The sequence below is a fragment of the Seriola dumerili genome, unplaced genomic scaffold, assembly GCF_002260705.1.
Source record: "Seriola dumerili isolate Sdu_G_001 unplaced genomic scaffold, Sdu_1.0 BDQW01000052.1, whole genome shotgun sequence".
In the NCBI taxonomy this organism is placed as follows: Eukaryota; Metazoa; Chordata; class Actinopteri; order Carangiformes; family Carangidae; genus Seriola; species Seriola dumerili.
This window is the reverse complement of record NW_019174307.1, coordinates 9,072,915-9,089,797: the sequence shown is the minus strand read 5'-3', so window position 1 is coordinate 9,089,797 and position 16,883 is coordinate 9,072,915. Positions and strand designations below refer to the sequence as shown.

The following is a 16,883-nucleotide window of genomic DNA, read 5'->3' as shown; positions in this document are numbered from 1 at the left end:
CTGTATTTAAGTGTTTTTACAGACTGAATACTAGAATGAATAAACTCTTCATGAACTGATTATCAGTGTTTTATGATATATTGTAGGCATGGTCTCTGACTCTCATCGCCTGGCCTCTGGTCATCTTCATCATCATAGCCGTGACCCGCAACCAGTTTCCTCCAGTGGTAAAAGATACATGTAAGTGTAAAAGTGAATTGAAAAGTGCTTTGATGCAAGTTTGTGTGTAGTTAATATGTTTTTCAATGGCTATTCATCACAAATACACTTCTTTGCAAAGACAAGTCTTGATATTAATTGCAAACAGGATAATGCTCTACAATGTAAAAAAAAACGTAAAAGAAACCCTGGCACTACCAAACATAAACCCTTTATAAAGGTAAATATAACACAATTAAAAAAACACAATGAAAACACTTTTTATAAATATTACACTTATGTCCTATAGACTCTATGCAGAGTATTTTCAAAGTATTACAGTACAACAGGTCTTTAAATGATTCTGACATTATATTAAGTTTCATAAAGACTAGAACTAGAATAGGATCCAGTTTGCCTTCACACAAAGTTGAATCAACATGGAGCATAGTTATACACTTGGAGACACTCCAATTTTGCAGTCAAAGTAAATAAAAAGAACTCAACTCCAACAAAATCAGTCCTTTGTATTCGGGGGGGAGGGGACGGGGTGGTGAACCAGAACTTCATTCTGGTTTAAACTGTAACCAATTAACCCTCCCACTTTTGTTTGTTCAGTCTTTCTTGATGGATCACATTCAATGGATGCAGGGATTCACATGTAATTTGATAACCCCAATGTGCACTAGTATAGAAAGAATCCTGCTAAGCTGAACAATACAACCTTCCCTCCACAGTTAAGTGCTTCATATGCATGCTGGAAACAGGCGCACCATTGGACCACACCCACAAACAGGCAACAAAAGCATCTTCAGTATCTGATCAGACTGAATGTGTGACACTAGAATCATGTTGTATAAAGGTGGAAAATACTCTGCAGTCTAAAGTAATCTCAAACTGTTTACTTTTAATGTACGGACTGCTGTTTCTCACAGAGTTACTTAGTGCCATTAAATCATTCCCCGTGATAGTAGAATTATATTATATGATGTGCATTATACAATAGAAGTGTATAACTATAACTATTTTTTTCCTTAAGATGACTCCTGTTGTATTTGGAGACATGTGCTTTAGTGTATATGTTTGTTTTTTGCCATTGTTGAACATTAGTAATGCTCTTAAATGCTGAAATGTAACATTTGCATCTTGCTAGATTGTATTGCCTCCCATGTTTTCATCTTAAATGATTCATTACAAAGCCGTTCCAATTATTGGTTTTGTGCATGGATACAAAGCTGTTGCGTTTCTTGACAGTTTGGCAGTTTAAATACTGACCGTTTAACTCTCATGAGTCAGTGTTTTGCAGTCTCACGCAGTGTAAACTGAACATTTATTCTACACAAGTGGCTGTGCAAGTGTGGATGTTAGCTGTGAGGTCTGATGTAATTCAGCTCTTCAGAGTTAGTTTATGTGACATAGGTTTCACAATGTCTCCCATGAGCGCCATGACAAAGCTTAGTGAAATACTGTTTGCCAGGCTATTATTCTCCTTCAGAGGAATCTGTTATGCCAAGTAGAAACATTGCTTACCGAGATAATATTGACAGAAATACCAGAGAGGCACTGTACTATGTAGTCAGTCTGGTCACAGTGGCATGACTGCAACCTGCTTGACTACAACCTGATCTTGTGTTTTATGTTTTATATTCTTTTATTCTGAATTTAAGCAATAGCAGAGATTATTTGCTGACAAAAGATGGTATAAGTTACCCTCTGGTAGTGATAAGGAGATTAGTGCAGGCTCCTGATGCTGCGGTCAGAGATATCCCTATTTAGTCAACAACTTGTCAAAAAAGAAATGAACAAATTGGGCCAATTCATAGAAACATTTTGAAAAAAACACACAGTACTAAAAAAGTTAAACCATCCACAACAGTATTCAACTTTTTCATGTTTTTCTGATGCATCTTTTTCCTCTTAAACTTCTCTGCAATATTATTGTTGAACAGTTTATGTAGTTTTAATGATGTCTACTACTGGATTTTGAAATAATTCTTAGTGGACCTGATATTTTCAAGCATCCTCATAACAGGATCAACTTTGTCATGTCCCCTCCAGGTTACGTGGCACCCCGAAACCTACCCAGCACAGGCTTCTTCCCTTTCCTGCAGACCCTCATGTGTAATGCAGACAGCAACTGTCATAACAAATCACGCCTGGTGGACCAAGCTGCATCTAAAGCTACTCAGAAATCTTCAGGACACGCAAGGTAACCCCATTCATCAACACAGATTGTATATTATCTGTTATCTGTGTAAATGTATTTATTTATATTATTATATTATATATTATTTATTGAAGCTATAATTTCAGTTAGAATCACTACATCTGTATTGCCTCATGAAACGTCCACATTTTATACATACTGTGCGTATATAAAAGGTGTTCAGGAGACCCTTGAGTCACAAAGGAGGGACACACCTCAACATAGCAACATCACATGAGATGATTAGTCAGTGTGTTTATGGAAATATACTAACAATAGGCATCCCCCTGTCGACGAAGGGAAGACTTTTCTTAACCCGTGCCTAATCATAAGTCACCACAATTTTATGACGCCATGTTCATCCATTTTTGAGTCAGAAAAAGATCTTGTCTGTTTTGTTGTAGTTGAAGTGTTAAAAACCAGCATCAGTTACTGGAAATGACGTGGAAATGTTTTTTCTTTTTTCTTTTGTTACTATTGTCTGGAGGTAGGTGGTTGATACAAAAACCTGTTTGTGTAACCCTCAGCCTACTGAAGAATGATGGTTTGCGCAAATCTCAGGCACAGCTAATTTTAGTAAAGCTTTTGTTTAATTTTAAAGAGCCAAAGTCCTACCTCCTTTTTATCTGACCTCTGCTCCACTAGCTTTTGTAACTCAATGGGTTTTTTCTCATAGAGTGTTTTTGTTCCGAGGTCTTTATTCCAGTAAGTAAATATGTATTTAAAACTGTAGTGGATAGGGAAATTAAAGCAATTTGTCATTGTAACCAAGAAAAGCAAACACGAAAAACAAAACAAATCAGCAAATGCTGGTGAAAACAGTTATTGGTATAAATTCAAGGTTTTTACATCTTACATCTTATTCAGTACAGTACAGTGACACAAATTCAGCGAAGAATATCAACTGACTGCCTTAGAAGACGTGTCAGCTTTTAAAAAATATGGATGAGACCCTTTTTTAAATTACATACGTATGGTAGAGAGTCTTAATAACCTTATCTGACTCTGTATGCCAGGTCGACCCTCCTGAATGGTTCACCGCTGGCAAACCTGGCTCAAGGGGAAGATTTTTTCAACTTTGCTTTCCCCAAAGACCGTAGAGATGATCCTGCAGCACTGATTGAGGTCTTGAACAGGATTTTGGGTATGTTATCCCGCTTCACAGACCCCTCTTTCTTTGTACAATGCCAAAAACATATTTTAATGTTTTCCAGTTAAGTTGCACTTCCCCACTTGCAAACATGGACACCCCATGGAACTGCTCTAAAACAATAGTTTGACATTTTGGGTTGCGCTGTTTCTACCTGTTGCCAGTCCTTATGCTTATGCTAAGCTAAGCTAACATTCTCCTGGTAACTTCATATTTAGAGAGGGGTAATAATCTTTTCATCTAACTCTTCGCAAAAAAGCACATAAATATATTTCCTAAAAAGTTGAAATATTGCTTTAAGAAACACACTTTATGGACTCTTTTGACCATCTGGTCCAAAAGAATATGGACTTTGTCCTTCTCATGTTTGCATCATATGGTGACTATAATACTGGATGTTGTTGTAACTCCAACAGTTGGATAGTGTTTCAACAATATCTTTTTCTGTTAAAGGTCCCTCTTACCAAGGAAGCCCTAATAACGTCTCTCTCATCAATACCACTCATCTGGGAGATCAGGTGGGTATTGTCTGTTTCCATAGTCGAATGCCACAGTATTGAAACCTTGTTTGGTCTCTTATGTACAGGTCATTGTCAACAGCAGATGAACCTTTATTCTTTGACAAAAAAGGCTTGAAGAAAGGCTTAGAAGGTTTATTTGAAATAAAAATGTCTTATTCTTATCTCTATTGCACAGCAAGAAATAGGTTGAAGCATTTATTTGTTAATTGCAACTATATTTAATTCATATTATTGTTAAAACTTATGGCAAAAGCATCACATCATGAAGCTACAGTTCAGATAATGTGTCAAGAATATTTAGAATATTCAGCATAACTATTTATATTTATACATTTTTATAAAGATACTTTATGTTGTGTTGTATTATGTGGCAAGTAAGTGTTATGTGAATAATATTCACTAGTAATGTGGTAGGTTGCTGTAGTAGTTAATCCTGTTTATATTGGAACTGTAAACTATGCAATGTGATTTGGAGGTGAAACTGCCATTTTAGAAAATCTAATAATATTATGAATTTTGAATGAATACCTTCACTTCATGGGTTGTGGCCTGTGATAATCTGAATCCATATACTGTAAATCATGTCATTTGCAGGAGACCTTGAACAAAATGCTGGAGTCGGTGAACTTGCTGAAGAGGGCCATCTGCACCATGACTCTGCCCATGATAAACACAACCTCACCCAACACACTCACCTCTGCTGTGGTCACTTTCTGCCATTCCAACAACACAGTGTTTGAAGTCTCTCTCGTAGAACTCAACCAGGTGTGTGTGTGTGTGTGTGTGCGTGCGTGCGTGCGTGCGTGCGTGTATGTGTGTGTGTGTGTATAGTGTGTGTGAGTGCCTGTGCGTGAGTCTTTGTGCCTGCCTTTGTCAGCTTGCTCTTATCAGCACAGTGTGATGGTACTAACTTCAAACTTTTAATTTCAGTTTTATGTGAAGCATTTTTTGTAAACACACAGTTACACAAGCTGGTGCTGTTATTTCATCAACTCTGAAATTGCCTCTGCTTGTCAGATACTGACACAGCTGATGCTGACAAAGCCAGACGAGATGCTGACGGTGGCTGGGATGGCGATGTTGGTGTTCGATCAGCTGCAAAATCAGACCTCGCTGTGGGAAAGTCTTCTAGCTGTTCCTCAGCTCTTCTCTCATGGTTCTGTTGACCAAGTGCTGAGCAGCACCGAGATTCTACTCACCAACATACAGGGGTAATGGACTTTCACTGATGGGCAATTCAAAGTGAATGAACAGCAGCTGTGTGAAGGTTTCTATTTAGTTTAGTTTAGACAAAAAAAAACTATTATCAGAAAAGCAAAATTATACAGTTATATTGGATATTTAATAAAAGCCAGGGTACACTGTCTACCAGTGATAAATTCTTCATTTAAATGTCTAATCCTGAGTTTTTCTAATGATGAGTTTCAGTGACTAGGTGAGGTGAATCTAAATGATTTAAAGAGTGTGAAGTGTTATAGTTGCCGCATTTTTTGACCTTTAAAAAAACTGGGGGGAACTGACTGTTTTAGTCTAAACATGTTGCAGTTTACTGAGCTGAGATAAAAGGAAAATAAAATCAAACCCTGGTGACTTCAATATAGAAATACTGCATTGGTGTTGGCTTTCAAACTCGAGGTGTAGCCCAGTTTGCAACCCACAAAATCTGGAACTTATGGATTTAGAGCAGCAGGAGGGCAAAATGTGCGTGTTTGTCTAATCATTAGTTCTTTCAGCTGTTTGCTGCAGGTCCTGTCTTGCTTTGAGGATTAAATGTTTTTCCCTCGTGGTCTCCCTAGTGCTATGCATGTCATCCAGAGCAATTTCCCTGAAGCTGGTGCCTCACTTTCCACCGTCCATCCACTGCTCGCTGGAGGCATCAACGTGATCCGCTATGTTCAAAACTGGCCTGGCAAAGGTAACACCAGCAGCTTTACTCTACATACTCTATGTGTCATCCACAGAGACTTTGTAATTCTGAGGGTTTTCTAATTAAATGGCTTTAATGTTTATTAAGTGTATTTTTTTTGTTTTTATAAATATGCAGGTAAGTAAATCACTGACTACCAATGTCTTTATTATGTCATTTCTGCCATTGATGCTGTTGATATTAAGATTGCAGGGAGACAGCAGTTAGCAGTCAAGTTCTGTGCCGATCAGGGTGTAACATCTGATCTCATGATTTGATTCTGCTTAGATGTGTCCATTTCCCTCGGGGAGGTTGTCACGCTGCAGAATGACACACTGAGTGAAATGGTGAAACCTATTCTGCAACAGGTCCAGATACCACTGGACAAGGTACGTGTTGCCCAAAGTCATTATCTATGCCCATGTAGTGGAGAAATGAACACCACATGGCATATGCTGCTTAACTATGTGAAAATAAAAGGTGATTATGATACAGTTATACCAGTTTCTAAATTAGATTCCTCTCCATACATATCCATCACTCCCAATGGAAATTTGTGCAATTGCATATTATATATTGCAAATTTCAACATTGAAAAAAACAAACAAAAAAAAAGCAGCTCTGTCTCCAGGGTGGCCAAACTGTTCCCATGTAACTCTAACTTCTAATACAGAAGTCTCTTGTGCCACATTTTAGCCTCAGTTTGACAGTGAATTTGAGTTTGTGATTACAAGTTAAAGAAATTATTTAAGGTTTGGGAAATACGCTTATCTGTTTTACTATTTGTGATAACACTTATTTCCTTAATGAGTCACCACTTTAATAAAAGTGTGTTCCATCATAAGTACTGTAAGTGTCCTCCCCATCTTAGGCTATCGGCCTTACACTGGACAGGAACATGGTCCGTTCCTACTTGTGTGACAACAGCAGTAATCCGATTTGGCTCACAGCAGCATGCAGTGCAGGCACTGTGGACATGGTTCTGGGTTGGATCAGCCCTGACAAGGTGGCAAAACAGGTAGGCTAGAATGAAATGAATGTTATTATCATCAACAGAGAGACTCACAAACATCAGGAACAAGCCAGCCATTTGTGTGTGGGTGGCATTTCTCTGGTATTCTTTTCTATTTTTTATGCTTTTTTTTCTCAGTATCTCACTCTGACTCACACTGCTTGTCTGTGACTCCTAATTTTCATTCTCAAGTGCCACCTTCACAAGCAATTAGATTCAGAGTGTGCCAGATAATTAGTTTGCAGCCGCAAGAAAACTGTTAGCCATAGCAACAAGCAAATGCAACTCCCAGGTCGCCCCTGGGGAACGGAAACCTCGAGCATACCCAATAAGCACTGCTACCACGGTAGATGTGTTTTGATGAGATAATTCCCAATCAGAAGCTGTTGTATCACACTGCCATTAGTCTGCGTACTCGCTTAAACAGGCAAACATCAATTAGTAATCTGATGCTGACATATAGCAATGATGTACATGTGTCATATTACTTAGACGTGTCACCCGCAGATTCAGTGCCATGTTGCATATGTGCTAATGACGTGTAGTGCAGTGCTGGTGATTAACCACTTTATTTGGTCTCAGCTTTATGCTCCTGTATCCCATGATGCAATCTCTATAGGATAATGTTATGTAAGTCACAACAATGAACACTCTTAACTTTTTGTATTTAATGTACACAGCACAAACTATTACTTAATTACAAAATATATAATATTACAAAAATAACACAGAGCACAATATTGTACTAAAGTAATTTTTTTGTTGATCTCACAATGCCAAAAAGATTTGCCACATAAATCACTGTTTTTTCACTTAAAGAAATTGAAGAACAACTCATTAGTTTTACTAATGTCAGAACAAATTTGCAAAGGTGAATGAAAAGTTATAATTTCACAATAATACGGTACTATTTTCAAAAATGATATACTTCTTAATAAAAAAAATTAATTTGATTTGAACAAAATTGTTTTTGCCACATTATAATTAAGTGTCATTTAGGTACAGAATGTGCCTTATTTCTTGCTATGACTGCCTGCAAATTAATTAGAGGTTAAAAACTAAAAAAGGTACCACAAGGGCTAATCATATTGAAATAATGTGTGAACACTCCCAAGTTAGAATAAGGGGTTGTTTTTCCTGTTCTTCCCAGTCTGTCAATATTTAAAAAAAATTATTATTATAAAAAAAAGACATGATGGCATACTGTGTAGAGATCAACAGAGAGAGAGATAGCATTACAGCAGAAAAGCACTGGATTCTTATGGTTAAAACGCATTAAGCTTAAATGATTCTAATTTTGCAACTCTAACTGTTGGCATCTCTTTTCCTTCTCTTTCCCTCTTCGTGTTAACTGTATTGTTCCCAGGCTCTCCTGGCATGGAGTGAGCAAGTTGCTCCACGTGACGTGTCCTTTGCCAAAGGGCTGCTGCACAGTCTGATTGGAGGTTCATCCCCAGGAGGTCAGGGAGGCTCCAACATCACGAGGGCCCGTCGCAGTGTAGATACACAACCGCAAAACATCGAGGAAGAACTGTATGTACAGTGCAGTCAGTTCTTTACACACTATCTGCTGTAAAGCAAATCCATTAGAGGCTAAAAAACTAAAAAGTAAATTTGATTAAAGCAAATAAATGCGTTTCCTAAATGTCACACAAAGATTCATACAAGTGGAAGGATTTTTTTTTTGCACAGTATCAACCAAAGATGGACAAACAAAATGCATTTTCTTATATTATTTATTTAGTGTACTAACAAATTTCCATACTATACAATCCCCATTGAAATGTATCTGTTGTAACATGAACAGTTTGTGCTTTATCTTTTGGCTTTATGCTTTGGCAGGTTTTTGGGTGTCGGTCAAGTGGTGATGGAGATTATAGAAATTGTCCCTGAGGTGGACATGGTTGTCCAGAGCATCCTCAGAACTGGCTTTCAGGCTATGATGTCGGCAACACTGGCCGTAGACACTGCAGAAGGTAAGACTGCATGACATCCTGCTAGCAGCAAGGCCTCTGCTGTGGGAGTAATGGTGTGAACTGTGTTATTACAGTGATGGTTTGAACATATGACAGCTTTTGTTTTCAGCACTGCGGAATAGAGCTTTCTTATTGGTGTGTACTCACAAGCATAGACGACATTATTTCCTGTCGGGATAAAATTGATTTTTCTTGAAAAATCTGAACTAAAACAAACTCATTAAACACAAGCTCTTTATATCAGCTCTTACAATCAGAGAGCAAGAGCAGAGCGACTAAATCTAAACGTTAATACACTCACAGGAAATTCTAATGTATGCAGCATGACTTACTTTTTTTGTCACATGCTGCCACAGTTACTATTGTGAACTGGAGTGCACACTGTATTGTGCAACCTAGAGGTGAATGAAACCAGATCACACCCCTTCTCAGGGGACTGAGTGAAACATAGAAAATGTAACCTAAAGTAGGACTTGAGGAGTCACTGGGATGTATTGTACAACAGGAATGTAAGTCATGGGTGGGTGACTGAATACGACGCTAGTCAACTGACCTGGCTTTGCCTGTGCTGTACACGTGTTGATAACACTCTCATTGGTTTGCAGAAATGATGGCCAACGTCCTGAAAGATGCCTATCAACTCAAATCAACTTATCTAACGTTGCTGACAAACCAGTCTGAGGCAAGCTTCTGGGTTGGTCGTGTCCTGGACAGCGTGACGCAAATGGTTATGAAGGTATGTTGAACCTTAGCATATGAATCTCTTACAGGGACAGTTCTGTTATTTTCACAACCTTGATCTTATTTTTGGAGTTTCAGACAATTCAATTTGAGGCGAGCTATTTAAAATCTGTCTGGTTGTCTGACTGCTAATGCACAGTGGCCTTGAACCATAGTAGCTGCCAGTAATGCTGCATTCACAGTTCTCACAAATTGGTGCGTAACTTGTAAACAAGGAAAATCAGCTACAACTTCAAAACAAGACCTTGGCTGTATTTTTTGTTATTTTTACAAGGACATATTGAGTAACCAAGCATTGTTCAGAATCACATAACTTCATTTTAAATTCATTAAGTATAATTTATGAAAATGGCTTCAGGAGATGACAGAAGCTTTTGGTAATAGTATGAAAAACACTAAAGGTAGCAAACACAGTTGGTACTTTTTGCCTTTTTTTTCTTTAACTAGAGTCTGGCATCTGAGTCTTCAACATGTGAGGAATTCCTGGGTCCCTTCGAGTGGCTCTTAAACACTGAGAGCGTAGAGATAGACGTGTGGAGATCAGCGATCTGCCAAAACAGCACTGCTCTACAGCAAGCTCTACTGATGGACTGGCTGCCATTGATTCAGAAGGTAAAAGTTATTCAACTCCATCTGGAGAGTTTCATTATAAAATGATTCATGCCAATTTTGTTCAAAAATGCCTGAAATTCCCCTATTGTGTGAAAAACAGTTGAATGATGTTATGAATCCTTCTCCAACTTTGTGCTAGGCTCCTGACGTTTTTGTAATTTTTTCTGGGTATACCTCTGTACTGCATGAGCATATACTTCCATAAACCAGTCAGGATTTGGTAACATTTGAATCTGAATCTAATGAGAGTCGGTGGGTTGTTTAGTCACTGTCATTCAAATCTGATAATACCACCCTCACACAGTCCTGATGACGCAGGCTAGTTGACTCTTGTGTGTTCAACTCTTAATGAATAATACCCAAAGTTGTTTGTGTTCACTTTGATTGTTACTGTTAATGCACTTACTTGTAAATACATACGATTTAAAGTGAAGTGATTTAACAAATGTAAGTCAGGTCTCGGCGTGTCTTTAATGCTGTTTCTTATTATGTTTTCACAGGCACAAGAGCTGTACAGCACCATCACAGGCCAAACAGACTACAATGTAACACTCCCCATGATTCTCTCAGAGTGGCACAAGTTGAGCAATTCCAGTGGGCAGTTTGCAGAGATTTTGAACAGACTTGCCACAGAGCTGGGTGGAGCATACTGGATGAACTGGATGCCAGACATCAGCACCTATAATGTCACTGACACTCTTCAACAAAGGTCTTGAATACACTTGATTATATACCTGCATGGTTGCATTCTTTTCATTTCCCGTGGTACTTTGTCCTGTCTTAAAATCTTAAAATGAAATGTCTTGAACTTAAAAGAAGGCTCAGGCCCACTGAGATTTTATTTCCAGTGATGAAATTTGATTTAAGTTTGACAAGACTATGCAAATCACCCATTTCACTGAATTTATAGTGCAAGGAAAAGATAGGTGAATAGGAGATTCAATTTTCCACCATGATGTGTTTTAGACAATGTGCACAATGTCTCATTTCATGCTGCTGGTTATCATTTCACTGACTCAACAGTGTTGTGCCTTTGCTTTGCTTTGCTTTGCTTGTAGTGTTTACTTGTTCATGGTGAATTTGGGAGAAAAGATTGAGAATAGTCAGCTGTGGCCCGAGGTAAAGAACTACTTCCACATGGCTTACTGGATTTTGAACTACAGGCCTGGTGTCACAACTCAGCCGGCAAACTGTGAGTCCCATTTCTTCTCTTCTCTTCTCTTCTCTTCTCTTCTCTTCTCTTCTCTTCTCTTCTCTTCTCTTCTCTTCTCTTCTCTTCTCTTCTCTCTCTTCTGAAAATGCATAAACCAAGGCAATCTAATGATTGCCTAAAAAAATGTAATGAAATTATGCCAAAAAATGCTTTTAATTACATATCATATTCATAATTATATTACTTATATACCAAATGTATCATTATGAAAATGTCTTTAAATTTAGAAGCAAGATACAGTATAACAAGACTAATACAAATTTACATGAAGTGCGAAGTTGTGTTCATTAGACTAATTAGCATGCTGTAGTGTTTTTCTTTGTTCTCTAATACTCTACAAGTGCTTTTGAGCATAGTCATCACCCTTTGTATGGGAAATTGTCAGTCTTTCTCTTTGAGTACAGCAACTAAAAAGATGAATTAAAAGTATGTATCCTAAGAATAAATATATTTTCAGTAAACCATGACCAGAAAAAAGAAATTGGTAAAAGCCAGCTTTATCCTTTAATTTACAGATCGTTAATTATGTAGTAATTACATAGTAATTATGTGGTAAGAATTTTCCAAGAAATAACAGTAATAACAATAAGTAAAATCAGTATAATGTAAAATATTGAGTAATTATGGAGTAAAAATGAAGCAGAAAATATAAGACATTACCTACTAAAAGCCTGTCTTCACAATGCAATAAGGGATATTAATGCTGTATCAAGGGTAGCCTATACAGAAACCACTCTCCTGTCTTACCCTGGTTACCAAGTTTTTTAGCTTTGTGTATAGCAACTAAAAAATCTATTAAAAGTGTGTATCATAGCAATGAATATGTTTTTAGTAAACCATGACTAGCAAGAATACATTGGTTAAAGCAAGTTTTATCAGTGTTTTTTTCTTTGTAAGGTCTTGTCTGCACTAATTAATAGAGAATGTCACTGGACTGCATCAGCAAAGCGCCATGAAAAGTGTGCAGGGTGAACAGTTGATGACACCAACATAAATAATACCCCCAAAATGATGCAACATTCATTCATTAAGTGCCAAAACAAGTTTACCCAAACCAAGTAATGATTTATTTGACACTTTAAAAATAAATGCAACCAATTCAAGTCTGTGTGTAATGTGTTTACATCCCCCTTTAGGTTCTCTGAACATCTTCACCTTAGCCATTCATTGCGATACTGGTTTGAACTGGCCACAGTTTGTTCAAGCAATAACCCAGGCTCTGATGTCACCAAGCCAAGACTTCCTGGTGAAGTAAGTGACAAAGCTTGTGTAGTTTTAACAGTCAGTGTCTTACTGAACATGGAGACAAAGCATGCGTTGATTATGCTTTGGAGTTAAATTTTCTTTTCTCTTATTGACTTTCAACTGTTTAATAGGACGTTCTTGTCGAGAGTTAGATGAGAAGATTGATACCACTTTCTTATCTGGCTGTTACATGTGAAGCTACAACCAGCAGGTGATTAGCTTATCTTAACATAAAGATTGGAAAATGGGGGAAACAGCCTGCATGGTTTTGTCCACTGGAAAAAAAAAAAAAAAAAAAAAAAAAAAGCCTATCAGTAGCTATTTCTTGGTTGCCTGGCAACCTCACAGTGCCGACAAGACTCCAAGGAGTCACTGAGGTCAACCAAGAGATAGTTCAAGCACATAACCCCTGTAAAATCGCAAAATGTATTTTTCCTACAGCTTGTTTGTACAGATTAAACAAAGAAGATACAACATGTTAATAAGTGAGCTTCTCATCTAACTCTCAGCAAGAAAGTGAACATGCACATTTGCCAAAATGTCAAACTATTCCTTGGATTAAATAATTGAAATGAACTGATTGCTATTGTTAGTGTTTTATAATATTATCAAACATGGAGCTACTTTGTGCAAATACAGGATTCAGCATAGCACCGGTAGAAGGGTTACAACACCATTTATTATTGTTTTTCCCGTTTTATACATGACTCGTCAATTTATAACATTCTAACATATTCTTTTCCACTCTTCTCTTTTCTCTTTAGTTGTCTCAAAGGAACTTTGAATCTGTTGCAGCATGTGTATGGTGACATCTATAAACATCAGGCAGCATCATTTTTGAAAAACGAAATCAAAGGTGGAGATGCACTCTCTGACTACCTGATCAACCTGATGCATAACCTGGATATCTTCCTCCAGAATATCTCCTCCCTTCCTGACAGCAGCATCTCTAACACTGACATCATACTTCCTCACCTTACTAACCTGTTACAGTCCACAGGTCTGGCACCATTGCTGCCTCTGTTCCTCAATGGCAGCCCGCCTAATGTCTCCACAGTGCTTGATATTGCATCAAAGCTTGGCAGGCTCAACCAGCACATTTTTACCTTTAATGAGACAGACCCAACATTGCCTGAGCTTGAGCGGCTGATAACGCAGTTCCTTTCCTTCGAAGGTAATCTCACGATTGCTCTCCCCCACATCATGGGGCAAAGTCTTCTTACCTATTCTGACTACTTTGACCCTGACGAAGTGGCCCATTTTAGAGAAACCATCCAGCCTTTCACCAACCAAACTTCAACAGGCTTTGTAGAGGCCATCCTTCGTGCCATTGAGCTACTGAAGGCAGTAACGGATCCCCCAAATGGTGACCCATCTGACATCACTCTTGGGTACGTGCGCCAGCTTCAAGAATTGGTGATATCTCTGTACAGACTACGAAAAATCGAACAGCTCCCGTTACCAAGTGGGCAGCTGAGTGCAGAACAAGTCACTGACCTCCACCTGCTTTCCAAGGACTTTCTCAGCCTCCTCACCCCAGAGGGTCTCCAGAACCTGACTCAGGCTGGACCAGATGCTGCCCGGGACATAGTTATCCAGAAATTTGTAGCATTCCTACCACTGGGGGTCCGACAAGAGGCTGTTCGCTTTCTCCAGGATGTCAAGGCTCTGCAAGATAAGTTGACCGAATGTGCAGCAGGCCAGGACTGTTTGGCTGGAATCTCAGAAATCTTCACGTTTCTCGATCAGATACTCAGCATGATGCTCTCGGCTAATGGTACTGTCACCATTAAACTAGCTGCAACCAACTTGGTTCTGGAGGGACGCGAATATGAGGAACTTACATCCATGGTCTTTTCACTCCTTCTGGCCCCAAATGATGCTGCCGTCGTGGAAACATTCAAAAGCACTCTTCATTTCATCAGATTGCTCATGACTACACCCAATATTTCTGTGTCTGATGTCCAGAATGCTCTGGGACAGTCAAACCTAACCCTTGAGGAGCTGAATAACTTTGCTGCACTAGCAGGAGCTGCCAACATAAACGACCTGATGGTTAATATAATGGAGATTATCAATGCTCGCCAGTGTTTTGAGCCACAGCATGACCCAATGGTGACAGCACAGTGTGTTATGGGATTGATCAACGGGGTCAGTGGTTTCCTGACACACCTACCTAATCTCCGCAATGAGACATCCATCCTCTCTCTCATCCCGTTAATCGTCAACACAACTTTCAGAGATGTCACTCAGGCTAACTTAAGTTCCAATCCATATATGATTCTTGTTCACACATTGAACAGCACCCTGGCCAATATCAAGATGAATCTCCAACTTAACCAGCTGAACACTCCAGAGATCATGAATGAAATCATGGTGGTGGAGGGTCTGATAGAACTGATGGCCAACACTGAACCATTGAACAATTTAAACACCACCTTGATGATGAAGCCCATATACTACCAGAAGCTATATCTGGAGATTGTGGAATGGTATTTGAAGAGGCTGGAAAATATCACCAGCAGCAGCTCGGTCTCATCGCTGCTCCAACCATTTTTCTACCACACCCAAATTCAAGTGACATTACAGCTGGCATATGCAAATTTCACTGTGTTTGTCAATAACCAGGTTGAGGTCTTGATGAACAGCCTCCAGTTCCCAATAGATGGTGCAGGGGTGAGTAGAATTGGCCAGGCTGTTGTTGAGATTCTCCAGAGCTTATATGACCTCATAAAGGTCAACCTACTGATTCAGAATAACTATCCAGGTTCACCGCCAATCTACAACACAACCATCCTGAATGCCATTGAAGCCCAAATTAAGCTATACCTCGACCTCATACAGAAGTGGATGAAACAACCCAATGTCCCCTTGGTCCTTACTAGTATGCTCCAATGGGGAAACTCCTCCATAAATATCTCCACCCCTGTGACAGACATCCAAGACCTGCTGCAGACTGTGGCTAATTTTCTCAATGATGATCAACTGGCCTACCTCTCTGTCATTAGAAATATCACCCAGTCCCTGAACAAAGCCCTAATGGTGGCAGAGCAACCTGGTGGCATACAGAGTGATCACTTCTTTGCCGCCATCACAGAAGCAGTCCAAAGTACTATGCAGATCCTGACCACAGCCACCGACCCAGTGCCACCCTCTGTACAGCAGAACATCCTGGAAATTGTTCAGGGTTCATTGAAGCTGATTGTCCAACCTGACATGAGTTTCGCCTCATCACGTAACATCTCCCTCCTCATCCTCAAGAGAGCTGAGAGCGTCGTCCAACAGATAATACCAGAAATGTTCCGTGTATACCTTCTCTCTGGACTCAAAGTAACAACTACATATTTTGAGAGCATCTCCACGGGTGGTGGACCAGACAACTGGAATCAGATGTAAGTGATGCTGTTATTTTACTAAAACTTTTTCATTGGATCTTGCAGTTGAAAAAGGCTTGAAATTCGCACTTATCAACAAATATGATTAAAGATAAGCTGTGATAGCCTAACAATATTCTATTTCACTATACAAAATCATTTAAAATATGGTCACTTTCAATTCACTATACACCAGATACTTTCTATTACGCAGTATGTCTATTTTAATGGTATTAAACAGGGCTTAAAATGATAAACTAATTGAAAAGGTGCTCCAGAATAAAAATCTACAACAGGGAGTAGGCTAATAAAGGTTACTATTGGTGAGCCAAATCTATATTCTTACAGTGCTTCAGTCTCATTTTGTTAGCTTTTTGTAATGCCATCATAACAGAGGAATGTAATGTTATAATTAATAAGGAACTTAATGTGTAAAGCTTGTTTCTGCCTCTTGAGGGCAAGTGGATAAATAAACCAAAAAACAAACAAACAAAAGTTTATTTCAGTAATACAGGTTTAATTGCATATATATATATATATATATATATGCATGTACGTATATGTATATTTATATGGGATAGTGCATACATAAAAGATTAAGCATTTATCCTCTCATTTATAATATGTGTATTTGTGCCCACCTTGTAATTCAGGTATTTCTACCAACACCAGAAGGCGATACTGACAGAACTGATGAATATGATAATAATATTATAATTAGCTTGTTTACTGCTAATCAATTCAGATAGAAGTTTCCCTGGTGAACAATCTTTTCTTTTGCTGCAATTC

General features: G+C 38.6%; 1 protein-coding gene across 1 annotated transcript in view; it reads left to right on the top strand.

Annotated features, from left to right (window-relative positions):
- abca12 (ATP binding cassette subfamily A member 12) overlaps nucleotides 1-16,883 on the top strand; it is a 70,849-nt gene that overhangs the window by 904 nt on the left and 53,062 nt on the right. The window contains exons 3-19 of the mRNA XM_022741141.1: nucleotides 87-180; nucleotides 2,197-2,347; nucleotides 3,361-3,488; nucleotides 3,948-4,012; nucleotides 4,610-4,780; nucleotides 5,033-5,226; nucleotides 5,812-5,930; nucleotides 6,210-6,310; nucleotides 6,793-6,939; nucleotides 8,300-8,466; nucleotides 8,776-8,909; nucleotides 9,515-9,645; nucleotides 10,098-10,262; nucleotides 10,763-10,971; nucleotides 11,321-11,454; nucleotides 12,612-12,726; nucleotides 13,485-16,112. Coding sequence (XP_022596862.1) covers nucleotides 87-180; nucleotides 2,197-2,347; nucleotides 3,361-3,488; nucleotides 3,948-4,012; nucleotides 4,610-4,780; nucleotides 5,033-5,226; nucleotides 5,812-5,930; nucleotides 6,210-6,310; nucleotides 6,793-6,939; nucleotides 8,300-8,466; nucleotides 8,776-8,909; nucleotides 9,515-9,645; nucleotides 10,098-10,262; nucleotides 10,763-10,971; nucleotides 11,321-11,454; nucleotides 12,612-12,726; nucleotides 13,485-16,112 — 4,853 coding nt within the window. The remainder of the gene's footprint in view (nucleotides 1-86; nucleotides 181-2,196; nucleotides 2,348-3,360; nucleotides 3,489-3,947; nucleotides 4,013-4,609; nucleotides 4,781-5,032; nucleotides 5,227-5,811; nucleotides 5,931-6,209; nucleotides 6,311-6,792; nucleotides 6,940-8,299; nucleotides 8,467-8,775; nucleotides 8,910-9,514; nucleotides 9,646-10,097; nucleotides 10,263-10,762; nucleotides 10,972-11,320; nucleotides 11,455-12,611; nucleotides 12,727-13,484; nucleotides 16,113-16,883) is intronic.